Below are 13,290 nucleotides of genomic sequence, written 5' to 3'. Positions count from 1 at the left end.
TCTTTTTTGTCTTTAGCTCCGTCACACCCATGTGCAGGACAGTGAAGCTGGTGGTATCACTCAGCAGATTGGTGCAACTAATGTTCCTCTTGAAGCTATTAATGAACAAACCAAGATGGTGAAAAATGTAAGTTTCAGCACTTCAGCAACTGCATCTTAAAAAATATGAAATGTAAACTAATAAAGGCCTTGTGAGGTTTCCTGACATGGACAGATCTACTTTCCCCCCTCTCTAATTTTAGTGTTGATTGTTTTTCAATTCCTGTCATTCCCCCACCAAAAGGGAGGGTGTATCTCATTTTCCATACATTTGATTTCAGTTAATGCATTTCTGTTTCTTCAGAAAAATATGCAAATACTGTTTACTTAGTTCTGGACAGTGTGTGTATGTACATACACTGCTTACTTGTCAGTATTTGGATTGTAAATTGAGATTTTTGAAACCTTAATACTTTTGAAACCTATTGAGTATATTTTCTGGTAAAAACTTAGCCTTTGCTGTACGTGGTGAAATTGGGCCAATTCCTGGATGATTAATTTTACCATGTTATAGAAATAATAGCAGTTCTATATTGTTTGTTTTGGATACTATATCCTATTTTGTTTGCAGAAGCAGCTGGCTGGAAAGCCTTGGTGTAATAATGGCTTTTTCCAAGATTTTACTCAACTTATTAAATATGTGAAGTTAGGGGAGAGGAGAAAATCAAGATGAGGATGATACATCACACTACCCTGAAATGTTTTTTTCCTCTGTAGGCTGCCTTGTCTTACAGATTTTAACTTAGCTTATGACCAATTGATACCTGGGGGAATGTGCTGCATCATTTTTTAAAAGTTGAAATGGCTGCTGACTGATTTGGTTTATAGAGGGTGCTGGCCTTAAAATATGTATCTGTATTTTTGAAGTGCAGACTATCAGTAATGTTGCCAGCTCTTATTTTGTTTTTTTTTTTCTTCTTGTGTAATCTCTACAAGATGGCTAATATTTTGAAATGTTAGTTTGACAGAGAGAACATAAAAATTCCAGGCATGCTGATAATCGACACTCCAGGACATGAGTCTTTCAGGTAATGTTTTCTCACAATGTTGTTACTTCTCAGAACCGATGGCTAAAGCATCTGGAGGTATTTTTAGCGAAGTGTGAGGTCTTTGCCTAATTCATTGTGTTAGTTCTCACTTGAAAAGAAGTCCAACAAAACCAACTTAAAGTAGAGGAATTAAGTGGATTTGCTTCATTTGCAGGTGCTTTTTATATCTGGTTAATTGCTGGCCTTTTATAGCTGATTAATTTTCTGTCTTCGTGCCAATTGAACCATGAATATCTGAAAAAGCATGTAAATAAATAGTTAGTGTAAGAGGAAACATGGAAGCAGGAAGCTAGCTGGAGGAAAAAAGGTGAGGCTTTCAGGTGACCTAAGTACTCTGCTATGAAAAATTAAAAGCTTCTGTCCTAGTCTCTCATTCATAAGTGTCCCAGTTAAGGTAACTGAGTTTGTAAGACTGAAAGTAACTAATTGCACAAGTCATCTGAGTCTTAGCAGAGATCAAATGCGGTCTAGGAACACCAGTGGCATGCAGGCAAGCCACGAAATCACCTTTTAAGGTTAAAACATGACATGCGTAACTAAACTCACTGAGGTGAAATCTCCAAACAGAAGGATTAAGACTTTGATGTGACAATTTTCAGTATAAACCTTTGTAAGCACTGAAATGCTATGTTGTGGGGCACTTGGTAACGTTCAGATCAATACCTTGGCTTTGGACCACTTACAGCTCTCCATCTTCTAGCCAGGTTTTGTTTGGCAGCAAAGATACGATGATTTTATACAATGCAATGTAAAATGTATCACAGTCTTAGTGTTTATGTAGTATATAAAAAAAGTCTTGTTCATGTTTTACACCTGCATTTCACTTTAACTGTCTCAATTCACACTCAGAAAATTATCAGAACATATCTTGTAAAAATATATAATAATATGAAAACTCCTGGGAGAATAATTTCTTTTGTTTGCTTCACATTCTTTAATGTATTTTGTTAAAATGAAATTTAAGAAGTGTCATTTGAATGGTTAACATTTTTGAGGGAAAGTAACTAATTAAAGAGCTTTAGCTTTTTGTTTGTCTGTGAGTTTGACATTGTACTTGGTGTTTTTATTGAAGTTCTGTTGCTAAATGACTTTTTTTTTTCTTTTTTCTTTCTTTTAATTTCACAGCAATCTAAGAAATAGAGGAAGCTCACTTTGTGATATTGCTATACTTGTAGTTGACATCATGCATGGTTTGGAGCCACAGACAATTGAATCAATAAATCTGTTGAAATCGAAGAAATGCCCCTTTATAGTAGCTCTCAACAAGGTAGGATAGATTTTTATTCTAATAGTATATTTATCCACTCTAATAGTATATTTGGCATTTGACAATTGTCTGTTTTTGTCCTTGAACTGGAATTGCTTTGTGTGAAGTCTGAAGGGCTTGTTCTTGGATCCTGTGTGTTGCATATCTTTGTGTCCTTGATACCACAAAGGCTCTACAGGAGCTTTGCAGAACAATCACTTCTTCTTTGAATCCCTACTGGTAAATTTTGTTGCCTTATGTAACTTCTGTATAGGATTCACACTTCTGGAAGTTTTACTTCAGTTGTAGGTTTTTTCCCCTTGTACATACTTATATAGATTTGTGTGGATTTTCTGCTAAAATTCAAACACAAGCTTCATGTTGACAAGTCATACTTTATTTTAGCCACTGATACTTGTTAGTTTGACTTGAAGTCAAGCTGACTAAGCCCATGGAGCATTAATGTTGATCAGTGGTGGGAAGTGTTTTGGGCTTTGCAATATTAGATGGAAAATTAGCCAGTTATTTTCAGCCCTGTTTTTAGAAATCCTGTGCACGAGAAATTATGCTGCCTGTTTGTGATGACCCAATGAATTATATAATATTGGACACAAGTAATTTCCATATGTATGATTTTGGAAGCCGTCTGACAGGCTGATAGAGAAGTGTCAGAAGGTTATTCGTGTGCAGTGTAAAAATTGCAATGTACTTCAAAAAATGAAAGGAGCATTAAGACTGAAGGTGGTGGGAATGGAGGAGGCCATTGTCTCATTGCCAAAACCAGCTGCTTGTTGAAAGAACCCAAAAAACCTTGAATGGAGTGGTGTCCTTATGCAGGGTAGCGGAGAGTTCTGTCTCAGTCAGACATGAAGACCCAACTATCTTTCATTGCCACCATAGGCCTACAGTGAGCCTGAAATGAAATAACTTAAGATGCAAAGTCTTTTAGCTATAATTGTGTTATTTAATCAGGTTGTAATCCATTTTCTTAAGATGTAGTTTTGATTTGTACAGCAAATGTAATAGCTTTTTGGGCTAAGTCCGTCCTGCTTTGGAAGCTTCCATGGGAAAGTGTTTCTGAAGTGCTGTTCTGTCTTTTGAACAACCCACTCTGGTTCCTTCTCTGTAGCAGCATGGGAAAGGGTCCATATTTACCAATAAATTTTAAAAGTTCTATATGGAACTGGTATAGTCTCTTTTCAGGAAAAAACACAAAAACGTCAGTGTTTTTGTGGGGGGTTTTTTGTGTGTGAAGCTATAAACAGGTCTCTTCTGAATGTTTTATTTTAACCTTGATGTAATTAATGCATATAAACTTTTCCATATGAACTTAGATTACTGTAGCTTGAATTTTTAAAACTTGAGGTAATATCGCTACCCTGTAATACTGCCTGACATAAACAGAGCTAAATATAGCAGCTAAAGCAAATAAAGATTTAATTTGATTACTGGAGCAGTTAAGTTGGCAGTTAATTACTGGCTGGCTAAGTTGGCTGATAAAGTATTTCTCACTTACTATGTGACATAAGCATAAAGACACCCTTTAGTAAGCTGCATAAGATGACATACTGCTGTGTTTTTAAGATTGATAGGTTATATGACTGGAAAAAAAGTCCAGATACAGATGTAGCTGTCACCTTAAAGAAGCAGAAAAAAAATACAAAAGATGAATTTGAAGAACGTGCAAAAGCTATCATAGTGGAATTTGCAAAACAGGTGGGTTGGAATATTCAAGGTTCTCTGCTTAACAAAAATGATAGTAAAGGGGATGGGTGAGTGGTGTGGTTTGGACTGTGGATGTTTTTTGTTTTGTTTTTTCTCCTTTCCTCAAAACATCTTGGAATATCAAGAAAACTGTTGCATCTCTTCTGACCCACTGGTGTTAACCTCTCAAAAAGCAAACTTCTTTGTTTTTGCATTTTACATAATTTTAACTGCTCTGTCCTTAGTGCTGGTTTAGAGAAAAATAGCTAATTGCTGTGCATGGTCAGTGGAGTGATGAATAGCAAATGAAGTTTTCTGTCACTGTTCTTTTTCTCTTTGGGACTAGCCTGAGAGAATCCCATCTGTCTCTTTTTCTTTTGGGTGCTGGCAGGGTATGAATCACATCAGTTCTGGCAACTTCCTCTGTTGGTGACATACATTGCTGTCTAGAAGCTAGATGGGGTAATTAGCTTTGTAGAGTTATCCAACACTGCTTCCAAGTTTGGATTGAGTTTTCATGTTCCATAGCATACCATCAGTAACAGTGGTTTTTTTTAACTGGGATTTAAAAAATGCAGTGGTGTTTGATTGGGGTTGAATGTTACTGTTGCTACTGATGTGTATATATGCTTTTCCCTGTGTAACTATTAATCCTGATTCCAGGGCTTGAATGCTGCCTTGTTTTACGAGAATAAGGATCCCCGCACTTTTGTTTCTCTTGTACCTACCTCTGCTCACACAGGGGATGGCATGGGAAGTCTGATAGCTCTTCTGGTTGAGCTCACACAAAACATGCTGACCAAGAGACTGGCTGAGTGTCAGGAGCTGAGAGCTCAAGTCATGGAGGTAATACAGCAGCTCTCGCTTGAAATTCAGACAGAAATATCTCCCCTCCCTGCACACTTTCTTCTGGTAAAAAGTGTGTTTAAAATGCTTAAATGAAAATAATTTTTTCCCCCTTTCATTCAGGTTAAAGCTCTGCCAGGCATGGGTACTACCATAGATGTTATTCTGATTAATGGACGCCTGAAAGAAGGAGACACCATTATTGTTCCTGGGGTAGAAGGTCCTATTGTAACTCAGATTAGAGGTCTTCTACTCCCTCCTCCTATGAAGGAGCTACGGGTTAAGGTATGGTAGCTGGTTACTGTACTGGCATGAGAATGTAGTAAATGTGCTTATGTTAACGTTGTCTAAGTGGGGCTTCAGTGGGAAGGCAGGGCACATCTGGTGTCTTCTGTGAAAATTTACTTGTGTGTACTTACTGGGGTGTGTGTTGTTACAGCAGTGGCAAAGAAAAGGATCAAGGAATACCCTGAAGTGAGGATTAGGATGTGTATGCTTTAGTAAGGGATTCAAGTATGTGTGAGAGGGAGATACCCATCTTAAATGGAAACTGGAGTGTACTACTACAGTGACTCTTGAGTTCAAGTTATAATACTAGTAAAAGTGGCTTTTTAGTAACAAAAATCATATGCACGTAGGTTTGAGAAAAGTGAACACGTGAGTTTCTAGGGTTGGTTCGTGAGTGGCAATGACCAGGACTTCTGCAGAATCTGCAAACTCTTGGCATTTTCAAGAGTTGTGGGAGGTTTTGCTGCCCTGGTCTTATTAGCCTGAGGAGAGACCCTGAATTTGAGATCCTTCTGCATGGCATTCCATGAAATGAGGAGGAGACACAGAAACAAAAGGCTGTAAATAAATTAATACATATATAAAGATTAATGCATATAATTTAAAGGTGTGAAAAGAGCTGCTTTCATGTTTCCTGTTTAAAAGAGAAGGAATAAATGTCTGCACAGATTTAAGGCAGAGAAAACCATGCAGTTGACCTGTGTGAATGTTACAGAGCAGGCCTTTAAGGTTTGGGAACCTTGGGCTGGGGAAGTGGGCCTAGGGTAGCTGTTGGGCTTTTGTGAGGCAGGCAGTGAGCATGCATTTTGATTCAGCTTGATCATGTGGAATTGTCATCCTCGAAATAAGACCCAAATTTTGGGATGGAGGGCTAAGGAATAGAGGTTTGTGGGAATAAAGTGCTTACTGAGGAAGGAAGCTGCCTTGCAGTTTTAGGAGAAGAATGGGACATCTAAATAAAAGAAACTAAAAAAAACCTCAAAAAACAAACCAGAAAATCCTTCCAGCATCAATTTAAAGATCTTCAGAAATAACTGGTTTTGTTATGTGTTAGAGCCATGCCCTGAGTGTGAGATCTTTGAGGTCCTCCTGGATGGGGAGGAGAACCTGGGAAACTGAACATGGAATTAGGCACATGAGAAGGCTGGATGGCCTCTGGTGGGAGAGCAAGACAGCTCTTCCTGCGCGGAGCCTTGGGCTGTGCGTCAGCTCAGCTTTAGTGTTTTTGTTAAGCTGTTGGCATCTTCCCATCACTTCCCTTTGAGGCTGAATTTGTGGGGTTTTATTAGTGACTAGCTGCCTATTGCGGCTTGCTCGTTTCTCATGTATGTTTCTTTTTGGCTGCCTTCTCTGCTTTTAGCTTTCCCGATGTCCTGCCCACCTCAGCAGGGGTGCAGGGGATATCTGAAGGGAGAGGAGCACCAGGACTGAAACATTCAAGTGGAAAGCAGAGAAATCACTGATGAAGGCTGGGAGCTGCTGCATTTCACTGCTCTCTGCTATGTTCTTCAGCTGCTCAGCACTGCTTTGTGTTGCTGTGCACCAGCTCCATGAACTCTTTACTAGTGTGTATATTCTCTTTTTCAGAACCAGTATGAAAAGCACAAAGAGGTTGTTGCTGCTCAAGGTGTGAAGATTCTTGGGAAAGATTTGGAAAAAACATTGGCTGGTTTGCCATTGCTCGTAGCTCATAAAGAGGATGAAGTCCCAGTCCTCAAGGTGAGGTGGCTGATGTTGAAGTACAACACACTGAGAGTAATTTGAGCTCTCTGGTGATGAAACTCATTCAAATGTTGAGAGCTCAGTTTGCAAGTAACTGGGTTTTTTGGTTGTTTTAAGAACTGTTCCAGTAACATGGTGTAGCCTTGTGCCTATGTGAAGCTTTGGTGGTGTGATGTTTTCAATATTTTTACCATTAGTTTTTTCCCTGATACCTTGCTGGGATGTCTCTGCTGGTAGAATAAGGTTTGAAAACAAGGATCATGGGATAGTTTGACTCTGTTAATGGCTGATTTGGTATTTGTAGTAATTTATGAATATGTTCTAATCAAATTATTTTAGGTACATATCTGCTAGTGGAGTTCTGCAAACTCTCCTGATTGCAAAGCTGATTTAAGACTTTTGTAATAGATTTCTTTTGTGACTTACACTTTAAAAATGGTGGAGGGAACGATGTAGCTAAAACCTAAACCCAAAACTGCGATGAGATTCTTATTGCGCTACAAAGGCAGGAAGTTAAGAAAGGAAGCTCACACCTTGATAATTTACTTTAAACTGTGGTCTTATTTTAGTCTTCTATCTACTTTTTTGTGCTTCTGAAGGGAGGTTAAACTTTTGGGATGTCCAAACACAGACCTTGTTGCTGGTTTGGTTTTTAAAATAAATAAATATAAACATGCGAGTATTTATTTAAAGTGTACTACTGGTAGTAGATACATGATGGCTAAAAGTCAATGGCAAAACCCATTCATGTGCCAGAGGAAGAGATTGAGTGTTTGGGATTAAAAGGCATGGACTCTGAAAAAAATGTGGTTTTTTTTGATTTCTCTAAAAGCAACAAAATGGCTTTGCTGCTCTTGCATCCTGTTTTGTACCCTGGCCTAAAGAGTGTTCATGATCCTTTCCAGCTCATGGTTTTAGGTGTCAGCTTTTGTCATTGATCCTCAGGCAGCCAAAGGCATTGTTGCACAATGTGGGCCATTTGTTTGCTCAGCCTTGCCAGCAAAAACTTGCAGTGCTGGGGAGAGTTATGTGTAGTCTGCAGAGAAATGTTACCAGCTCTGGAGGAGGGCGTCTGCTCGGTTTTGTACGATCACCTTCTTGTAAAATCCTCAGGTCTAGGTCAGCTCGGGCTTTTCTAATGCCAGAAACAGTCAGTGTCTCACAGGCTGTGTGTGACTTACACTGCAGGTCTGTCAGTTGGGACCTATCACTAGTGCTGTCACATATTTTCAGCAGCTTGTGAACAGGAAGATTTTGTACCCTGAGGCATAAATAGCAAGAGAACTAAAACTTGCTTTTTTTTCTCTCCTGTTTTTCTTTTCTAAAGGATGAACTAATACATGAACTGAAGCAAACACTGAATGCAATCAAATTAGAAGAGAAAGGTGTTTATGTCCAGGCTTCTACTTTAGGCTCTTTAGAGGCATTACTTGAATTTCTTAAAACATCAGAAGTGCCAGTAAGTACTACTGTGCTTTATCTGATGCCATTGGTTCTGTTTTAGTCAGTAACTGTTTTCTTTTGACTCAGATTAGTGATTTCATTTTTGTGACTTTCTTCAACAGTATTCAGGAATTAATATAGGTCCTGTCCATAAAAAAGATGTAATGAAGGCATCAGTTATGTTGGAGCATGACCCACAGTAAGTAACTTTGCTTCACTCTGTTGATAAACATGCAGTGATGGTGCAGGAAGGGCCAGCCCTGGCTCTGGGTGTGGTGTGTGTGGTGAACTGTTGGGCTCACTGTTCCCTACAGGTACGCCGTCATTCTGGCATTCGACGTGAGGATCGAACGTGACGCGCAGGAGATGGCTGATAGCTTAGGAGTTCGTATTTTTAGTGCTGAAATAATTTATCACTTATTTGATGCCTTCACAAAATATAGACAAGACTACAAAAAACAGAAACAAGAGGAATTCAAGTAAGTATAAGCAATCCTATTCTGGATGCTTCCCAAATAAGTGTCTCTCCTATTTTAGTATAAATGAAGCTTTATTTAGCCTCTTGTTTCCTTAGCATGTAGTTCTGATGGAAAGGGAGGAGAGGAGGTAGATGGTAGGACAATAAATTGATAGTTTTCAAGAATTCAGTGCTCCAGTCTAATTGTTTAGATCTGGATTAGGCCTAGTAGGGTGAGAGCTGTGAAAGCTGTGCAGCAGATACAAGATTCAGCTAGAACTGTTTTGTAATATGGAGTGTTTCTATTAAGGTTTGCTTTCTATGCTTGGCTTCTCTTCCTAGTATGTGACAGATGGGTTAGTCTTGCAGAATTTAAAAAAAACAAAACTAAAGGGATTTGGATTCTGTTGTTTCATATTCATGCAATTCCAATGCAGAGGGCTTAATTCTGACTGCAGCAACATGAATATGTAATCATTTAAGGATTTATAGGGACCCAAAATTAATTTTGGAATAATGTGTCACTGGGTGGTCTTCAGTAGAGTAAGGACAGTCAAAATAAATGAAAATATATTTCAGTTAATATTGGTACTAATCTGAGTTTGTTTAGCTCAGCATTTGTGTCTTTGTTCACTTGGCAAATAAAAATCGTGACATTTTGGAGTTGAGGCAGCAATATTTCTATTCCTGTGCTCTTCTGAGGCTGTAATTATACTGTAAAATTACTATTCCTTTGGTCTTGGTCTAAGTTGAGTGCTTAAGCCTGTCAAATTAAAATCCATGCCAGCCATGCACAATTACTGCTCCCTGTAGCTCTTGAAGGTCAGGTATTGACTAGAATTAGCAAGATTTCAAAAGAGGGTTTTTTCTGCTTGATTTTTCTCCAAGTGACACTCCTAGAATGAATGCCCAAGAAGTGTGGGAGAAGGAAGAACAGTTAATGTCATGTACATTGTTCTGGTATATCTTTCGAAGTGCCTTTTCTTGTCATCTTCCAGGCATATAGCAGTGTTTCCATGCAAGTTGAAAATACTCCCTCAGTTCATTTTCAACTCTCGTGACCCAATAGTGATGGGTGTTGTGGTGGAGGCTGGCCAGGTGAAGCAGGGGACTCCCATGTGTGTACCTAGCAAAAATGTAAGTAAGGACTTCTTCCCACTGGATGTTTGACCCAGCTGGTAGTTTCTGGGATGATGCACCATGGAGTGCTTGCATGCCTTTCCCCAGTGCACAGATTTCTGGTAGGAGATGAGGTTCAGACTTGTAGATCAAGTCTTTCTTCTGGTGCCCAAATCTGTTACTGCTCTCTGCCAGAGGAGTTGAGCCACAGAGCAGGGCACAGGAGGTGTGGCTGGAGGGCACCTGCCAGTCAAACAACTCTCCTTCCCTGCTGCTAGTTCTGTGCTGTGGTATTGAGTCAAGAGCAAAATTGTCATTCCTGGTAGCTAATAAGGGGGGAAAATTCACTGCTGATGTTTTAAGGGATAAGCAGTTGATATCCCAGATGAGCTGTGGGAGATTGGTGTCCTTGCCCTTTTCAGTATGGAGTGCTTGCTGTGCTGTACATTTTGCTTGCCCGTGCTGAGGCAGCAGCTGCGCCAGTGCCGTACTTCCTGCAGCAAGTCTGTGCCTACAGACGGGTTTAGAGAAGGGTGTGTGCACAGAGGTTTGGTGGATGTGTTACAGATGCTTCATTATATTGCAGTTTGTTGAAATTGGAATAGTTACAAGTATTGAAATAAACCACAAACCGGTGGATGTTGCAAAGAAGGGCCAAGAGGTGTGTGTTAAAATAGAACCTATTCCTGGGGAATCACCTAAAATGTACGGACGACATTTTGAAGCAACAGATATCCTCGTCAGCAAGGTAAGAGCAATCTGCATCATTGGAGAGGGCTTAGGACAGAGTGGCAACCTGCTTGAAGTGGAAATGTTGCATGAAGCCTTAAAAACATGGGAGAGGAACCTTCTGTCCCACACTGACATTCAATTGGGACAGTGTGTGTGTGGCATGGTGCAGCTGAGCCTTGGTTTGAGGTGTGTAGTGGTGCCCCTGCAGAGGCCCAAAGGAATGTGGTGCTGTGGCTGGAAAGACCTTGCAGCTCACAGCACCTGAGAGCAAAATGCCACACTCACTATTCACAAACTGTTTGTACATGGAGCTGGTGCTCAGCAGTCCCCCAGGGCATCACAGCCTGTGCTTGAAATTGCACAATAAATAGCAATCCTTCAGTTGCTGTGATTTATGGAGCACTGGGCTTGGATGAGGAGATGATCCCTTGCTCTGTCTTTTGCTGTTGGAAGTAAAGCCACAGCTTTCCACCCTCCCGACTGCTTTGTCACAAGACACCCCCTGTCAAACACAGGCCCAGGGTGTGTGCCCACAAGTGAAGGGTGAGTAGGAATAGGGACAGGGAGGGTTTGATGGCACTGTGGGCCCTGGCAGAAGCAGGAGACTGCTCCAGTTTTTGCTTTACTGCACAAGGTGTGGGATGGTCTGTCCAACTGCAGCCCCTCAAGACTAGATGAGGGACATGATATGAGGAGAAATGAAGGGGAACAAAGGGGATGGGTCATACAGCTGGATCAGTAGCAAAAGGGGGCTTGGAATGAGTTTGGCTGGTGTGCAGACTGACACCCTTTCTTCTGATAAATTGTTTCCAATGTGCTGAAAGCTGCCTGTAATACCTCTGTGTTTCTGATGGGTTTGTCTCGTGTGTTTCAGATCAGCCGTCAGTCCATCGATGCTCTGAAGGACTGGTTCAGGGATGAGATGCAGAAGTCTGACTGGCAGCTTATAGTAGAACTGAAGAAAGTGTTTGAAATCATCTAGATAACTTTTGCAGCAATGTGGAGGCAGGAATAAATGCACTCTTCCTGTTCTAAAAAAGTTACCAACAAAGTCCTGTGTTGAAGACAGTATATGTTGGGTATATGTTTGGGAGGAAAATATGTGGATAAAATGTTTTCCATGAGAAACCAAGAAATTTACACTGGTTTGACAGTGGTCAATTTACATGTTCCCATGGTTCCAATGTGCCTGTTCACCTCTCCTACTACCCTTCCTAATACTGGCTGCTGTTTTAAAGTTTGCCCTTCCCTCTCTTACACCTTCCTTTCACCTTCTGCCCCTCTTCCTCTCCAAAATAAAATAAATTGAATTTTTATTACAGAACTAAAGCTCTTTCACTTTTATACTGATGAGAGCAGTACTGCAGTATTTGATTAACCAAGCTTCTGCAGACTTTGTGATTCTCGGGACATTTTTGATGTAAGAAATACTTCTTTATTTATGCATACCTCTTTCCTTGACTTTCTTTTCCAACATTCTTCTGCTTTGTGCCTATAGAATTTTTTTTAAATAGAAAATTAGGCAATTGGATATCTCTGTATTTGCTTTGTGTGAAACAATGTTGTAAAGCATAGCTGCCCACCTTTTACTGCTTGTACAGTTCATGGAAGTCAACTTGTAATCATTATAATGCAGAGCCACAAATAAAGGAGATGGACGTAGCAGCCCACTTGTTTTACAGTTTGCTTCAGTAATCAAAGTTCCACTTCATGGGCTGTAGCAGATGTGGAAAGGCCAGGCAGAGGCCCTCTTGTCTCTCTGCTTGGCGAAAGGGTGGAGGCCTTTTCCAGCAAAGGCCTTTCCTCTGAATGCACTTCCTGTGTGCTCAAGGTGATGTCAGCGTTTCCGAAGCACGGGAGGGGCAGGCCAGGTGATTAGCACAGCAGGACTCCCGCAGGACATCAGAGCTGCCATCTCTTCTCCAGCTGCTCCCAGTGGTGTGAGGAGCACCTTGAACAGCTGTCACCCAGGGAGCTGTGACTTAGGATGCTGCATCCCAGCTGTGGAGTCAGCTGACAGCGCGGGACTGAACCAGCTCCAGGATGGATGTTGTTTGTGATGACCAGGAGTCAGTCTGGAATCCCAGCATTCTCCTACCCCTCCTTCCCCTCTGCCTCCCTGCCTGGGATGACAGCTTGATGTGTTCTTACTCAGGCTGTCTCTGGGTAACTCACAGCTCATGTTGACAGGAGCAAAACACTCTTCAAAAGCACAAGCTGAAACAAAATCAAGAAGGATCATTTATGCAGCTCAGATTTTTAGCATTTAAGATACTTACAGGAGTTTAACTTGCAACAAGCAGTTTGATCAGATTTCTTGTCACTTGGATTACTTTTTCTGTTGGAAAAATCTGAATGTTATGATTGGGACTATGTGGACTCCATTACAAAGGAACATTTAATAACTCACCTCCTTTGCAAATGGAATTTAATTTTCTGGATTTTTTTTTTTTTTGTTAGAACTTAAACTTGCCATTGAAAAGGACCTTTTCACTATGGCTGGTGTGTGGTGCAAATTCCCATCAATGGGTGACCAGAATGATGAAAGGGAGGAGACTGCATTTAATTGTTAAAATTTTCTTTTGCAAACTATGCAATCATGAAAACTACACTAATAAAAAGTTCTTGAGAACACAGATGTCAAA

The 13,290-nt window shown here is 40.4% G+C and overlaps 1 protein-coding gene across 3 annotated transcripts in view; it reads left to right on the top strand.

The window, feature by feature from the left end:
- Positions 1-13,290, top strand: part of EIF5B (eukaryotic translation initiation factor 5B) — a 36,397-nt gene extending 23,107 nt beyond the window's left edge. For all 3 annotated transcript variants that reach the window (XM_085054945.1, XM_085054936.1, XM_085054926.1), the window contains exons 12-24: positions 17-127; positions 1,000-1,067; positions 2,214-2,355; positions 3,919-4,050; positions 4,702-4,884; positions 5,008-5,169; positions 6,760-6,891; positions 8,222-8,353; positions 8,460-8,536; positions 8,652-8,816; positions 9,793-9,931; positions 10,500-10,661; positions 11,520-13,290. In XM_085054945.1, coding sequence (XP_084911071.1) covers positions 17-127; positions 1,000-1,067; positions 2,214-2,355; positions 3,919-4,050; positions 4,702-4,884; positions 5,008-5,169; positions 6,760-6,891; positions 8,222-8,353; positions 8,460-8,536; positions 8,652-8,816; positions 9,793-9,931; positions 10,500-10,661; positions 11,520-11,627 — 1,713 coding nt within the window. In that variant the 3' untranslated portion in view covers positions 11,628-13,290. The remainder of the gene's footprint in view (positions 1-16; positions 128-999; positions 1,068-2,213; positions 2,356-3,918; positions 4,051-4,701; positions 4,885-5,007; positions 5,170-6,759; positions 6,892-8,221; positions 8,354-8,459; positions 8,537-8,651; positions 8,817-9,792; positions 9,932-10,499; positions 10,662-11,519) is intronic.

This window comes from Lichenostomus cassidix, chromosome 1 (assembly GCF_008360975.1).
Source record: "Lichenostomus cassidix isolate B80296 chromosome 1, HeHo_3.0, whole genome shotgun sequence".
NCBI lineage: Eukaryota > Metazoa > Chordata > Aves > Passeriformes > Meliphagidae > Lichenostomus > Lichenostomus cassidix.
This window is presented reverse-complemented; position numbering and strand designations above follow the sequence as displayed.